The sequence below is a fragment of the Hakea prostrata genome, chromosome 3 (assembly GCF_041222555.1).
Source record: "Hakea prostrata isolate BN-2017 chromosome 3, UWA_Hpros_2, whole genome shotgun sequence".
Lineage (NCBI taxonomy): Eukaryota > Viridiplantae > Streptophyta > Magnoliopsida > Proteales > Proteaceae > Hakea > Hakea prostrata.
Genome location: NC_142602.1, coordinates 9,845,948 through 9,861,197, shown reverse-complemented (window position 1 = coordinate 9,861,197; position 15,250 = coordinate 9,845,948). Strand labels below are relative to the sequence as shown.

The 15,250-nt window shown below is 36.3% G+C and overlaps 2 protein-coding genes across 2 annotated transcripts; one reads left to right on the top strand and one right to left on the bottom strand.

Annotated features, from left to right (window-relative positions):
* Positions 1 to 5,824: 5,824 nt before the first annotated feature.
* LOC149020748 (cytochrome P450 724B1-like) lies at positions 5,825 to 8,725 on the top strand. Its single transcript, XM_089146987.1, has 9 exons — positions 5,825 to 5,925; positions 6,094 to 6,418; positions 6,501 to 6,653; positions 6,742 to 6,981; positions 7,129 to 7,215; positions 7,300 to 7,378; positions 7,594 to 7,700; positions 8,203 to 8,321; positions 8,630 to 8,725. Exons 1-9 carry the CDS (start codon positions 5,834 to 5,836, stop codon positions 8,715 to 8,717), a joined length of 1,290 nt encoding a protein of 429 aa, XP_089003113.1. The 5' UTR covers positions 5,825 to 5,833; the 3' UTR covers positions 8,718 to 8,725.
* Positions 8,726 to 9,580: 855 nt separating this feature from the next.
* Positions 9,581 to 12,501, bottom strand: LOC149020747 (glycosyl hydrolase 5 family protein-like). The gene is made up of 4 exons (XM_089148965.1): positions 11,744 to 12,501; positions 11,393 to 11,640; positions 10,661 to 11,181; positions 9,581 to 10,529 (listed from the first exon to the last, which is right to left on the bottom strand). Exons 1-4 carry the CDS (start codon positions 12,173 to 12,175, stop codon positions 10,015 to 10,017), a joined length of 1,716 nt encoding a protein of 571 aa, XP_089005091.1. The 5' UTR covers positions 12,176 to 12,501; the 3' UTR covers positions 9,581 to 10,014.
* Between the last annotated feature and the right edge of the window lie 2,749 nt (positions 12,502 to 15,250).

Genomic DNA, 15,250 nt, shown 5'->3' with positions numbered 1-15,250 from the left:
TGGGTAGGAAATCTGGAAAGATCTGAGGAGGTTTGGGCTTTGCTGAGTAGATGCTGACTAGGATAGGCCGGTCATACTTTGATTTTCAACTATTACATCTTCCCCCTTTTCTTTACTTTTTTTTTTCTTTTCTTTATTTCTTTTCTCTCTTACCTTATCTACCTTATCTAGAGTGTGGAGGTTGGATTCAAATCCTTTTCACCTAGGTGGGCTGTCTCCCATGTCCCTACCCTTATAAAGGCTTGATACAAGCTTGCTCGTGGACGGGCAGCATGCCCAAATGTTTGAGGGGAGGGGGAAGATGGGAGGACGGGCAGTTGGTGGAGAGAATCTACACGTGTGAAAAACTTACGAGTTCATATTCTCTTCTCATAAGTTTTCCAAGCTCCCCATCATACATTAGGAGTGAAATTCATATTTAAGTGCTGATGAAATGAATCAATTATGAAACTTTTGGTGGATTTTATGTAAGCTTTATTCTTAATATTACGGTGGAGAGATGTGAAACGAAGGCGTTTTGCTTCAGTGAGAAGACAGGGTGATGGATAAAAAATTCTAGTCCCACACTCTTCTACGGCTCCCAATTGGTGACGCCATTAGGTTGTGACTAGTAGCCTGCGTGGCCAACCCATGATTTGTCAGATAAAATTAGTGTTAATATAAAGATAAGAGAGATACAACTTGGAATTTTCTTCTTTGAGTCCCAGACTTTTTGGTTCACCCTATATGACCTCAAGTTTCGAGGTCAAGAACCTTAGTCAGACCTTTCTAGATTCTGCTCGTGTAGATTCTCGTTACTTTTTAATATTATTAGGCCATTTTGTATAGATAGGGTTATAAGTGTCCCAAATAATACCTTTATTGGTGTTTATTTATAACTTGATATCTTTGAATAAAGAGTAAAAATGAGGTTGCAAAGTATTTAATCTTTGTTACAGATCTCCACTTATATTGTAACAAAGAATTTGATGAGCGATCTCAAAAAGTACAATAAGATGTAAAGGCTCAAACATGTTTGCTATAAAAACCCATTTTTACTCTGCAGAGGAACAACAGGATTTAACATTCTAATAAGAATATAGGGGCGATTCCTTGGTAAATGGTATGGTATGATCTTTTGTTAAGTCAACATCTTAGGGATTGTATGGTAACAAATCTGTTTCTTTTTCTTTTTGCACTCTTGGAAATTTGGAATACAAACTCTTAAAATCATGTGTAATTTTGGCATACGAAGTACGCTCACTGGTGGTATTGGGCCTTGTTTGAGTTTAAGATGGCCCATTTTCCTTCAGAGGAAAAATTGTCCCACATATCATTCTGACATTAATGGGCTGAGATGAATCTAGTCGTGGAATTAAATGTTAGGTTCATGGGTTCATCTCAAGCCCATTTTTCTCACCATTGAAATGATACAGACAATGAAATTCGAAACAGTTTACCAAAAAACGTTGATGAACTTACGAAAGCAAGCAAGCAAGCCAATTTCACCTTCTCAATCCGATCTTATCTGAGGCGATATGTATGTGATGATAGGGGTAAGTAAACCAATCAAAAGTGAATCGAACCAACCGTTGGATAGGCTTATCATGGTTACAGCAGATGGAATCATGGTGAGAGCGACCCTTAAAAAGTAGAACGACAAAATTATTGAAAGAGAAGAGTATTTTAAGTGTGTTTTAAGGCTCTAAACCCGTGTGGTGGTGGTGGTGGTGGTGAGGTGAGTACCACTCGTGGTGTCTCGAGATAAGTGAGGCTTTTTTACAAACACAACACCTAACACCTCACATGAATCATGAGCGATTCCAAATGCCTTCTTTCAATTGTTTCGGATAAGCCGACCCCATTTATCGGCTTTTACTTTTCTCTTCTTTTATTTTTCGACCAACATCAACTCTCTCTCTCTCTCTCCCCTCACCCAGGAGACCCAGCAGACTCACACGCACACGCACACGCACGGGGCTCGAATTTGATGAAGAAACCCAAAGAGCACAAGCTAGCAATCAGGTGCATGCAGCACCTGCATAGTGAAAGCTGATATCTTTATAAGTTTTCCATATATAGAATCTAAAAGGAGTTTTTCTAGTAATTCTCCCTTCCACCACCTCCTCGTCCTTGCCTCATCCAGAAGGCATTTGATTAGGGGGTTTACAGTGCAAAGATCATGGCTTCCAGCCAATCTGTTTTACTCATCATTTTGTTTCCCTCCTATTTAAGTGTTTCTCCATCCATTCTCAGCTGACCCAAAAGAAGAAGTAAAAGAAAAAAAAAAATTCTAATTTTTTTGTCACCCAATCATCCATTTTGATTTGAAGTCTCATCATTAATGACTTAAAACATTTTTTTATGATGTCGCCATGTGTTTTTATCAAAATATGTCATATTAATAATTATTATTGTCCCCCATATTTTGATTTTATTAATAATTAAACATTTTTTTTTATGAAATTATTATTGTCCCTCACTTCTAACGATGTTAAGTAGGTGTTAACATATTTATTTTACCCTTCATTAAAATTAAAAAGTCAAAAAAGATGACATTATCCTAATTTAAAAAATATTATATTAAATGCCAATTATATCTTCAAAAGCTTGTAATTTAGAATCAATTTTAGATTCAAAAGAATACTAGCTGTCTCCATTTAAAATGGTGAAGACCCAGATCAAGAAAGTTTGTGAATAAATTACCTCTTGAGATCATGTGTCTTTGTCCCTAACTCCATCATAATGTGCATCATAGTAAAGAAGAATTGTTTCATAGTATAAATTTAAGTTTTAATAATAAAAGCAGTGTTCTGGGAGAAAAGAAATGAACCTTTGTGTGTGTTGTAATTCTTTAAATTTACACAAAAGAACAAAACAACAATCATCTTTGTTGTAGTGTGATACTTGCTAATGAGGGTCTTACCTATATCCAATAATTTCTTTTTAGAGAAGAAAATGATTTAGGTTAATTTTTTCTTAAAGTTAATTAAAGGTATTATTATAACTTGACAATAGGGTAAATAAGTAAAGAGATAACTCTAGTGTTATTTTGAGATTTTGAAAAAACATATAGATGCTACATCATTAATAAACTAACATAATTTAACAGTAGAGACATTAGTAATTGTAGAAAAAATAAAATGTTGGATGAATAATTTTAAAAAAATACAAAAGATAAAGTAATAATAAAGTCAAAATATAATGGAGCAACATAAATTATACCTATAAAAAATGATAACATCTATTTTATAGTTGTAGACATCAATAAATTGTCTGTTATGATTATAAGGATTTTGATTTCTTCAATGGGAAATGAGAGTGTAATGATAAATCATTAGTTTAATCAAATGAACATTTTTAAAGTTTGACTTAATTCAACATGACTCACTCAAGCATTTCTTATCAGCGAGTGATTTATGGATATCATTCGCAAACAATAGTTGAGTCCTTTTTTGTAACCAAGCAACAAGTAATATCATTTCATGGATCGAAGCCTCAGTCTATCAAAGGTGAAATTAAGATGGTTGTTCAAAGTTACCATAGAGGTGATCATGGCTGCATAAGGGTTGATCGCAAAATTTGAATCCATAATTTATCCAAATAAGTTCATCACCTTATTTTTTGAACCATTTGCCAACAAAGAAGAAAGCAAAATATAAAATCTCAACCCTCAAGATAGGAGGAGATCTGATTGTGATCATGACTTCTTCTGTAGTAGTGCTCAAATGCTTGCATTGTTAATTAGTACCTTACCCACAAACTGTTTGCAGAAAATCCATCTTTCGCAGCTATCCATAGAAAGAGTCCGTACAGAATAGGATCCAACACCACCCGTGCAACAACACTTGTTCAGATTCATGGAAAGGCCCAAGAAGATTAAAAGCTAAAGAATGTCTGGTGCTGGTAATACAAAGCAAGAAAAGCAAAGAGATTAATAATATATAATCAAAGCTTATGATGGTTTGCAGGAGGCAAAGAAACATTCTATTTCCTCACCAGAAAAGAAGCGTTCCATCAACTGACCATTTCAAACCCATCTACATCAAACCTACGTAAAGAGAATTTGATGATTTATCCTTTTTCTTTTCTTGTTCTGGTAGTGGTAAACCTTCGAGGAAGATGTTGATGGGTTCATGTCGCTTCCATAGCTCTCCTTTAGGGAGCAAACCAGCAAGGTTTTAGGAAGGCTTATCGACCCCTTCAATGCTTAATTTGTATCAGAGGCCCACGTAAAATTGGCAGAGGCAAACGAAATTTGAACAAAGGAGGCTAAGTCAAAAAGTTGTGGCATTATAAGAAGTAGGTTGATGGCTAGATTCGTGCATCGAATGTTGCTTTGTCAGTAATGACAGACACCTTTTAGTGAAGAAGTACCCCAAAAAAATGTTGAGTTCTCATTTACTAATCCTACTTTCTACATCTCGACATGCATCAAAAGCTATGTTCATTTGATGACTCCAATTCTCTCCTCATTTAATTCGACATCAACCAATATCCACATGTTCAATTTAATAAACAAAAAAAAATGTTAAAAGAGAACTGATGTAGAGAGAATGTTGATGTGAATATGAGATAAAAGTGGCACATATTAAATATTTAGGGCATAATACTTTTGTCAAAAAAAAAAAAAAAGGAACGGAAATAAAATTGTTGGCATGATTCACCAATTCTAATCTTGTTTCTAAAAATGATGATTTTAGAGGGTAATTCATAATTGTTTCGGATAAAAAGAAAAAACGAGTGGTTGTTTGTACACCAAAATTAAAAAACATAGTGGTTCTTTTGTTTTATTTTTTCCGTCGCTTAGAAAGTGATTGTCTTGTCTTTTTACGTTTTTTTAGAGGTTGTAAGGGTTTGACCGAAATTTCGATCTCGATCGTAAACCACAAGTGCTACGCATTTAATGCGTAACATTTAAGTTCAACTCGGTTTATAGAAGTAAAAAATCTGACCTTTAAGTGTCACCCTAATTTATCTTGTCAAAATTTCTCCTTCCTTAATTTGTAATGAAGCAATGTATGTCAAATGTAGACACTACCCGTTAAGGTAGAGGATCACAATAGATTTAGCTAGATTTTAAAGGCAGGCCAGGCCACCTTCTTCAATGAACCACTGTTTTGACCCAAAAAAATGTGCTCCTTACAGAAAAGACAAGAAAAACCTGTACTTTAATAGAATCTTTCGAGGTTTCGTTCATCTCTGGAAAGAAATCTGTACGGATCTTCAGACGTAAAGGGCAATCTAGATTGAGGTGATATATACCAAAAGTATATGTCTAGCGCCAGAAACAGAACCAAGAAGAAGGCTTTCTGTTTGGTAAGAACGGAGGAAATCTCCCTGGATGATGAGCTAAAACAGGAAAAAAGAAACCCAGCTACCTTTAAGTGAGATCCAGCGTTTACCTTTTATCTGTTGTCTGTACCATACCACACTGTCCCAGTGGTCTAGCTTATTTACCGCTGCCGTCCTGTTGATCAGTTTTAGATATTTCTTTCTGGCTTTGATAACCAACCTGAGGTTTAAAAAGGGTTTGTCTGATCATCATCTGTCAGAAAGGGAAGGATATATAGAGAGGCAAACTACTATCCCTGAAACACATATGGAGGGAGCATGGAAGCCTGAACCAGTGGAGAGAGACTGAGACATATGCACAAACCCCAGTGTTAGGTGGTTTATCTTCATTAAAGATTGCTTTTATATTTGTAAGGAAGTAGTAATGTTTGGACTTATCTCATCACTTTGTTTAAGCCTCTGGGTAGGACTAGCTTTCTGTTTTGTCTTCCTATATTTCTCTTTGGCAAAACGTCACCCCAATGCCAAGGACGACAGCAAAAGATTACCTAATGGCAGCATGGGTTGGCCTTTGCTAGGAGAAACTCTTGCCTTCCTCAAGCCACACAGATCCAACTCAATCGGGGATTTCTTGCAGGACCATTGCTCCAGGTAGGTGATTCTGTCTATTCATCATCTTTTTTTTTTCCTTTGTTCTTCCACTTGATCAAATACCTAATTCTTCATCTATTTCAATTTTGCAAAATTCTTCTTTGTATTGAAATGGTCTTTGTTCAAATTATTGATTTACTGATCGAAATTGGATTTTGTTTTATCCAGGTATGGGAGAGTTTTCAAATCTCATCTATTTGGCTACCCGACCATTGTTTCCTGCGATCACGAGCTTAATATGTTCGTCCTTCAAAATGAAGAGAAGTATTTCCAGTGCAGCTACCCCAAATCCATCCATGGAATACTTGGAGATAGGTCTTTGCTAGTTGTTGTTGGTGATCAACATAAGAAGCTCAGGAACTACATGCTTAGCTTTACCAATATCTGTAAGTCAAGACCAGAATATCTGGATGACATAGATAAGCTGGTCACCTCAATGATGGAGTCATGGAAGGATAAAAACCAACTCTTGTTCATGAATGAATCCAACAAGGCAAGAACAGTATTTTATATGGATAGTATTGTTCAGTCTTGATTTCTTTCATCTCTAACTATGCTTCCATGGTATATAACAGTTCGCATTCCAACTTATGGTGAAACAAATGCTTAGCCTGGAACCAGAAGACCCACGAACCTCTATGATACTAGAATATTTCCTTACCTTCATGAAGGGGTTAATCTCTCTCCCGTTATATATACCAGGAACCCCATATGCCAAGGCTGTAAAGGTAACTAGCGTGACACACAGAAATATTAAGTGGCACAAATTAAAACTTCCTCTTCTCTTTGTTGATGAATGGATGTTGGGTTTTGCAGGCTAGAGCAAAGATTTCATCCGCTGTAAAAGCCATTATGGAAGAGCGCAGAAAGGGCGGTGTGGGGCTTGCAAAAGGAGACTTTTTGGATTTGCTTTTATCAAGTACAACCCTAATCGATAAAGAGAAAGTGACAATTGTAGCAGACCTTATTCTTGCAGGATATGAAACCACCTCCACTCTCCTAGCCATGACAGTCTACTTCCTTGGACAATCACCAAATGCTCTTAAGCAATTAAGGGTACCAACCTCTCTCTCTCTCTCTCTCTCTCTCTCTCTCTCTCTCTCTCTCTCTCTCTCTCTCTCTCTGTGTCTGAAAAATTTTACAAAAAAGTAAATACTGATAGGGTCTGTTCTACTGACTTGATTACTGTTGATAAATACACAGGAGGAGCATATTGAGATAAGGGAAGAGAAGCAGAACAGGGAGCCTTTGAACTGGGAAGATTACAAGAAAATGGAGTTCACACAAAATGTAACTTCTTGGCTTAATTTTGTAGGGGTCTTTCATGATATTGTTATTGAAGGAGTTTGATTCATGAAAACCTATTTCATGCAGGTCATAAACGAAAGTTTAAGGTTTGGTAACATAGTCAAGTTTGTCCACAGGAAGGCGATCAAAGATGTCAACTTCAAAGGTTTTCTCATGTGAAAACATTTGATTATTGTTTATAACTGTACAAGTATTAGAGATAATATCTTAGCATCATCCCATAGGTGCAATTAGACAAATATCCAATGTGATCTACCATCTCAGTTGTCCATGTGTGTGCTGCTCCAAGAATGGAATATCACACTGGATAATTGCTCCAAGAAAAGGACTGATGAGCATTAATGGTTATTTTGCTTGCAGGGTATTTCATTCCTTCTGGATGGAAGGTTCTTCCCATGTTCACCGCCGTACATCTGAATCCATCTCTCCATGAAAATCCCTCTGAATTCAATCCTTGGAGATGGGAGGTACTTACTTGTCGCTTGTTCTTACGCCCATAAATTAGAATATAAAATACAACCAACAATTTACTCAGATTTCGCAGTGTAGTACTCCCTATCCGTCAAGATAGAGAGATATGTATTCTCTCACACATCTCCACCACACAATAGGAATAAGGTTCACGTAGTTCTCACTTCTAATTTATTTTATCAGCACTCAAAAGTGAGTCATATCCTTATTTTGTGGTGAAAAAGTATTAAACGATCACAAACTTCTATCCTAACGTATAAAGGATCTAGACTCGCGGTTCAGGGGGCTGCAGCCTGTGGGGCCAGTCTTCTTACATGTGGATCTGGGTTTTACTGGATCCATCCATAAAAGAAATGGACCGGATTCCTCAGTTACATGGTGGGCCGGTCATATAATTTTGGGCTTGATCAGCTCTGTTCTTCTTTGACCATAAAACTCATTTTTGGTAAAAAAAAAAATTATAATAAGATTGACTCTATGTGCTTTGTTACTCAACAGAAACCAGGGAGTACCAAAATCTTGCAGGCCTTCGGCGGGGGGCTTCGTTTATGTCCAGGATACGAGATTGGCAAATTAGAAACTGCAATTTTCCTTCACCATCTTGTGCTCAATTACAGGTAAAAATTCCTTATTCGACATTTTTTAAATTTCTGAATTTATGAATAGAATTTTTCTCCACCATGGTTCATGATCATTTATGTAACCAAACCTGTTAATACATGCAACCCTAAATATTTACTACATGGCACAACCTGAGAGCCAAGAAAATCTTTGGTGCACTCAATTAGGTCAATTTTTGGTATGCAATTCCTTGAATAGTAGTAAATTTTGAGGTTGTATACTAGCTGTAGAAAAAAAAAACATTTTTATTTGGAAGATTATTTTTCTAACACCCTGTGTGGTTGTGCTATGGCTTGGCTTTCAGATGGAAAATCATGGGTGATGACTGCCCTATTGCCTACCCTTATGTGGAATTCAAAAGGCACCTGCCTGTGGAGATAGAACCAGTTTAAACAAAACTGGAAGAGCTCTTGTTTGAATATAATGAAAGTCATCTCTCAGACTCTCACTGTTAAATTATTATAGGTTTTCCATTTTTTGAATAATTCCGTAAGCTTCCATCAAAGGATTGACCTTTTGTGAAGATGTGATTCTCCTTGATTGTATATGTAATAGCTAATATGAATGAATCACCAGTTTTAAAAAAAATATCCGTCAGCTAATAAATGTATATTTTTGCATACCTATTAAAAGCCATTGTCCAGGCAACGGAATGGTGGGAGGTATTTTTCATAATTCACAAGGTCAATTCATGGGAGGGTTTGTTAGACGGGTACCCTCTGGAAGTGTTCTTGAGTTGGAGTTAAGAGCTATTTGGGTTGGCCTATGTGTGGCTAAGGAAATGAGTTTCATGCCTCTTCATTTGGAGTCGGACTCCTTGAAGACTGTGAATCTTTTGGACTCTGGATGCGTGGATTGGGGTAGATTTGACAGGCTAATAGATGAGATTGATTTGGTGCTTGATGGTGTGGATTGCATTAGGTGTTATCACGTGGGATGTGACGCAAATAAAGCTGCCAATTGGATGTCTAAAATGACACTTAGTCCTGAGTACTCTTCAATGTTCATTTAGAATGCTCCCTCAAGTTTGGAGGAGATTCTCATGGCAGATCGTATTTCTTGTCGTTCTTAGTGCTCTTCTTGGGTCATTGACCCCGTTTAGTGTGACCAAAAAAAAATTAAAAATTAAAAGCCACTGTCTGAAATTTAACCCCTTAGCTGCTTGTGTGTCATTTTCCTTTAATTTTATGCATTTTAAAATTTCAAAGACATCATCTAAGTAATGGTACATGGGAGAAGGAGATGAGAGACAGAAAGGCCTGGACCTGCATCACATTAAGTAAAGTTTGCACTTATAATCTAAAATCAGCCAAAGCCCTGCCATCCATGTTGGGCATATCTTATGAATCATTTGATGGAAAATTAAAATTTTCAAGTCCACAATTCATTCAACAAAATTTGGCAGTCCAAACTGATCAAATAAGAAAAATATTTGATCAAATTTGATTGAAATATATCACATATCATATATATAGATATAATCCTTTTTATGGATTCTTTTTTTTTTTTTTGGTAATCATCCTTTTTATGGATTTTTTTTTTTTTTTTTTTTTTGCTATCTCACCATTGTGCTAGAAGCACATTTACAAAATAAATAATTATTTTTTATCATTTAAAAATGCAAAATGAACTTAGAATCTATTCTAAGAATGCATTCTAAACAGAGTCTACAGCTAGTATGCCTTGGAACTAAATGCTGCTCCTTTCCTCAATTTGAGCTCCAGCAATCTCCAATGGGAATTGCTCATCCCCATATAGTTTGGCAATATTGGTTGATGCCCTTGCCCTTGTGCTATTAATGATCTTGAACCATTGGCTTCCAGGATCACACGTCTGGTCTTTACTTAAGCATTTGCATGGATTGGTGACAATAACATTATTGGAATCAATATCCAAACACACAGTGTTTCCATTGGGTAGAGCAGATGATAAGTGCATTTTAGAGTCTGATATCGCCTCCCATTTAGAGTTAGCTTCAGTGCAAATGATCCCAAGCTTAGCTGGTTTACCCAAGTCATTACCTTGTATGCAGAAATATGTCCCTTTCAGTACCAAAAACTTCTGAGGTGTATAACTCCAAGCTTCAGATTCCATACAAGACCCCAAAACTAGTGGTGGATCATGTAGTAACTTCCTCTGAATACAAAGCCCAGTTGATGGATGGAAAATCATCTTATGTTGCCTGAGTTTAGAGATGCCCGGTCCTAAGAAAATTGCAAATGAAAAACTGTTAGATATTTATCACAGGGATAAAAAAATTGTATATGGGGTTATGTCTCAATAATTCCCAGAATTTCAGAATGCTCAATCTGGAATAGCTTCTGGTTTGGCATACCTTGGTAAGGAGGTTGCAGGGAAGAAAGTCTTTGTAAGAAGCTTGAATTCCGAATGTCAGACCAACCATAATTCAACACACCATAAGTTTCATCCATCCCCATCACCCCTTCTCTGAGATAGTAACTCCCCACTAGTGTCCACAAGGCCCAGTCCCAATCCAATTCAGCTGAAACACCAAAGAAGCAATTCAAATACCTATTATCATTCACATTGGTACCCCTTTGATCCGACCCAAACTCACTCACAAATAGTGGCCACCCTTGATCCAGAAGAAACCCAGCTGACCTCTTCAAATTACTCACCACACTTCCACAGACCTGATTTGTATTTCCATTCTTCCAAGCCTGACCATCTGAGAATGCATACCAATGCACCTCAAATACTAGCTTCCCAGTAAAGCTCAGATTCACTGGTTGATTGAGAAGGAAAGTAAAATCCTTGTCATAATTTAACCCAGATAGTATAACAAGAACCTTAGGATTTACAGCATGCACAACCTCAGCTCCTTGTTGCATATACCTGTAAGGGTTGAAGAGTCAAAAAGGTATCATTATATTTTAAATTAACTTGTATCATATGTGAGCTTGATCAATAAATTTAATTGAAAGGATAAGATTCACATGACTTTGAGCCATTGAGATAAGGCTAAGGCTATCCTTGAGTGTGACTTTTACCCACAAAATGAAAAAGGAAAAGAAGCTTTTGTCATATATGTGGTGGACACTGTTACCTGTACCAAACAGTGGGGTTTTGCTTGGATCCCCGGAGCTCATTCCTTAGGCTCATGCCAACAACATTGGGGGTTTTGTTGAACATGGTTGCCATTACTGTTAACCCCTGAAGCCATAAGTCTGGGTTGAAGTATCGATCACCAAAGAAGCCATTATCATCAAAGTTACTGCAACACCAACCGGGTTTGCTGATATGGTTGTCCAGTATCACCATCACGTTGTTCTCCGCAAGATTAGACACAACCATCTGATCAAATTGCAATCATTCACAGAATCAAATCACAGATGGCTGGGTACAGTAGAAAGAGAACCCAGAAACGGATTAACTAAAGATGCTATGATCACTTTACCTGATAAGCTTGGATGAGTGTCAGGTCAAGCATAGATGGGTTGTTCACTTGGATGCCGGCGATGGATTCGACGAGGCCGAGATTTTGGAAGGACTGACGAACGGTGAGGGAGGCTAAGGAACGGTTGGTGGCAAGGAAGAGGGGCCAAGTAAGGCGAACACAGTTGAAACCCATTGATATGATCTGCTTCGAGATCACATCCAAGGGCTGCTTATTGAGTCCCTCGGCCAGTACTGGTTCAAGGTGTGAAGCCCAGTTGACACATGCCAGTTTCACTCTTCGGCCGCTTTCGTCGACTATCCACCGTGACTGGGTGGAGAGAGGTAAAGCCGTGACCGGCCGTTGCAGTAGAAGAAGAACATTTGTACATGTTGAGACTACCAGAAACGCGAATACTAGTGAGAAAAAAGAAGAAAAACATGGTTTATTCATGTTGAAAGTCTCTGTTTTCTGTGATTAACTTGAAAGACGTAGCGCTTATGATGAATCCATACGTATTTAAGGGGGTGGGTTTAAGTAATCAGAAGCAAGTCATGATTCAGGAAGAACATCTCTTACAAGCAAATTAAAAAAGATGTTTGCTTTGAAGATACGTCAAGAACATACTGTTAGTATCACACCGGCCTACCTCGTGGAGGCGTGCATTATATCAATTGCCGCACCAAACTGATTACTGCCAGCGCCAGAATTCTCTAACACTCCTCTCCTCTGTTCTTCCTTTTCGAAGTGAATTCTACCCAAAACAACCAGTCAATTCAAAGACAGAATGTTTTATTTTGGTACAAAGGCACTTTTTCATTTTTAGGAATGGGAATATTACTTATGCAGTGGAAACCAGTATCTTTTTTCTACCAAAAAAAAAAAGAAACCAGTATCTTTTTACTAAATGATAATGTTGGTTACTAATAGAGCAATCTTGCATTGGCATGACAGAATTTTATTTCTACCACTCTCCAGAGTCCAGCTCTCTCTCTTCAATAGTTTCATTTGGTTGGAAAAAGGGAAAAAACAGTATCATTGATTTGGTTATCATTTTTTTTTTTTTGTAAGAAATTTCCATTAATCGAAAGAAAAAACAACCGCCGAAACAGCCTAGGCAACTGGAGAGCATGACTCCTGAAGCCAAGGAACGGAAATAGGTCAAACCGTCGTACACGGGATCAACAGAGCCCTCCTTGCAAGAGCATCCACAACTGCGTTTATCGCTCTTGGAACAAATTTTTGGTTTTCATTTTATAGAATATACAATGTCGATCCTTCCACGAAGGTGACATCTGCGGTTTACTATTTGAGTTGAGCATTAATTGATTGCTTTTTGGGTTGCTCTATCTTCAATTTTAGCAAACTAATGGAGCCCGGATTGTCTCTCCTGATAACAGCTTTCCACCACAGATTATAAGGGGGCCACAGAGTGTTGGTAATGGATTTCATTTTTCTTATTTTTTTTTTTATTGTTTTTCTCTTATAGGCCCCATGTATTTGTGTTTTCTAAAGTAGTTGGGGGAGCACACGGTCAGGGAAGATGATCCACCCTCAAGACCACTATTGGAGAAACTTGATGGTTGCCTGAATTGCTGTTGGCATGAAATGAAATAATTCATTTTCCTTTGAATTCATAAGTAACGTCTACCAACTTTTGTTCAATTCGCTTATAAATTATAATTTTTTTTTCTAGAATACTTATGGATATCTTGTCTTCTTCTTCTTTTTCATTCTATTTATTATTATTATAGAAAGACTTATAGATATCTTGTTTAGACAAGTCTTTTTCTTTCCCTTTTTAACAAAAAAGATTATTGTAATCTTGTAGGGTAACCCATTAAGTGACTTTTCAAAATTTTGTAATACAAAAAGAAAAAAATGAGTACTTTCAAAACTCTTGACCACCTTTGCTATTATTCTCTCTTTTATTTCCTTACATATTATTAAAATAAATTAAAATAATAGCAATGAATGAAGAAGAGACGTACAACCAAAGTAACTTGGTCCAGTTCAATTTGGACTTATGTCCACATAAATTTTTTTTTTTTTTTCAGCTTGTACATGCTCACTCCATATATAGAGAAAAGAGACTAAAAGACAATTATTGAGACTATGAGACAACTCAATTATACAAAGGAAGAAATAGTCCTTTAAAGTAAATAAATATCTTTATGACACAATTTAGTTAACATACATACCAAAAAAAAAAAACTGATTGAGAGAGAATAATGTAAAAATGAAAAAGCTGTTTTTTTATTTTTTTTGGGAGGTGGGGTTTAACAGAAAATAAAGAAGTGTTTGAGAGAATGAGAGTATTAATTTTACAGCTCACAAATCCTCTCCTAGAACTTATTTATCATCAAATTTTTTTATTTGTAGGATTTGAAATTTGTCAAATCTTTTATTAGAGAGAGAAAGTTAATTTCACTAGGCCATACAAAACTTTTATGTCTCATGGATGCAAAAGGACCTCAACTATACAGTGAAAAGATAAAAATAGAAATAGAAGTAAGCCATACAAAACTTGTCCCACCATCATAAGGACATCTCACCCACTAAGCCCACTCGAAGAAGAAAACTCAAAGAGTAAGCAACATGTCCATTCAAGATCAGGTACCACTTCTCAATAGCTCAAGATGAACTAGGTTTTTTGAATTTCATAAAAATAAAGTATCAGCTTAAAGCAATTTGAACCAAACTATTTATCTTACTCGGTCAAGACACTAGATTGTCCAACAATAATCTGGTAGCATCCTTTTATAGAGTTTAGATCCATTTCATATATTTCTAATGTAATTTCATCCCAAGTGAATTATTTGAATTTTTTTTTTGGAAGGAATGATTTCTTTACTAAGAGTTGTCGGTCTTACCAATCGAGTAATCCTGCGATGGTAAAGGGTACAAACAATTACATTTATCACAGGAAAAATCGAACCCATTCATTGAGAGATACTAATTATTACTGACTAAGTAACCCTTCAATGTTACTATTTGATATTTTTATTTTTGTACACTTCTCTTTTTAAAATTTAAAAATAATAAATCCAACTCGTCTCCCGTTAAAGAATGAAAACAATGACTCACAGCTTGACTGTATTTCACCCTTCACTCCTTAGTATTGATAACATAATCAATTACCTAGGGCTCCAATGACTTATTAGGTTTTAAAATTAAATAGCATTTCAACCGGGGTCAAGAGTCATGACATGGTATCCCATGGAGAAAATTATCATCCAAAATTGTTAGTTCTTTTTTCCTTTCTCTTGGTAGAAATTTACAAGGCGTTGATGCAAATGACAAATTATATGCGTTTTGTAGATCTTTTCCCAAGTATGAGTATAACAAAATTTGGTGATTCCTTACGTATATAATTGGAAATTACAATACATTTTACATTTTTTTATATATAAATCTGTAATGGAGATCAGATTTCAAGTATTAGATAACCTTTCATGGTTTCATACAAATTCAAATTATAAAAACATAACCCAAATCAGAAGGATTGAAGAAAAAAGTTGAACTTCA

Coding starts and splice junctions, on each gene's coding strand:
- LOC149020748 (XM_089146987.1), top strand. CDS start 5,834: ATGGGTTGGCCTTTGCTAGGAGAAACTCTTGCCTTCCTCAAGCCACAC. Junction 6,982..7,128: donor ATGCTCTTAAGCAATTAAGG/GTACCAACCTCT, acceptor ATAAATACACAG/GAGGAGCATATTGAGATAAG. Junction 7,379..7,593: donor CAAAGATGTCAACTTCAAAG/GTTTTCTCATGT, acceptor TTTTGCTTGCAG/GGTATTTCATTCCTTCTGGA.
- LOC149020747 (XM_089148965.1), bottom strand. CDS start 12,175: ATGAATAAACCATGTTTTTCTTCTTTTTTCTCACTAGTATTCGCGTTT. Junction 11,182..11,392: donor AACCCCACTGTTTGGTACAG/GTAACAGTGTCC, acceptor CAACCCTTACAG/GTATATGCAACAAGGAGCTG. Junction 10,530..10,660: donor CCTGCAACCTCCTTACCAAG/GTATGCCAAACC, acceptor CAATTTTCTTAG/GACCGGGCATCTCTAAACTC.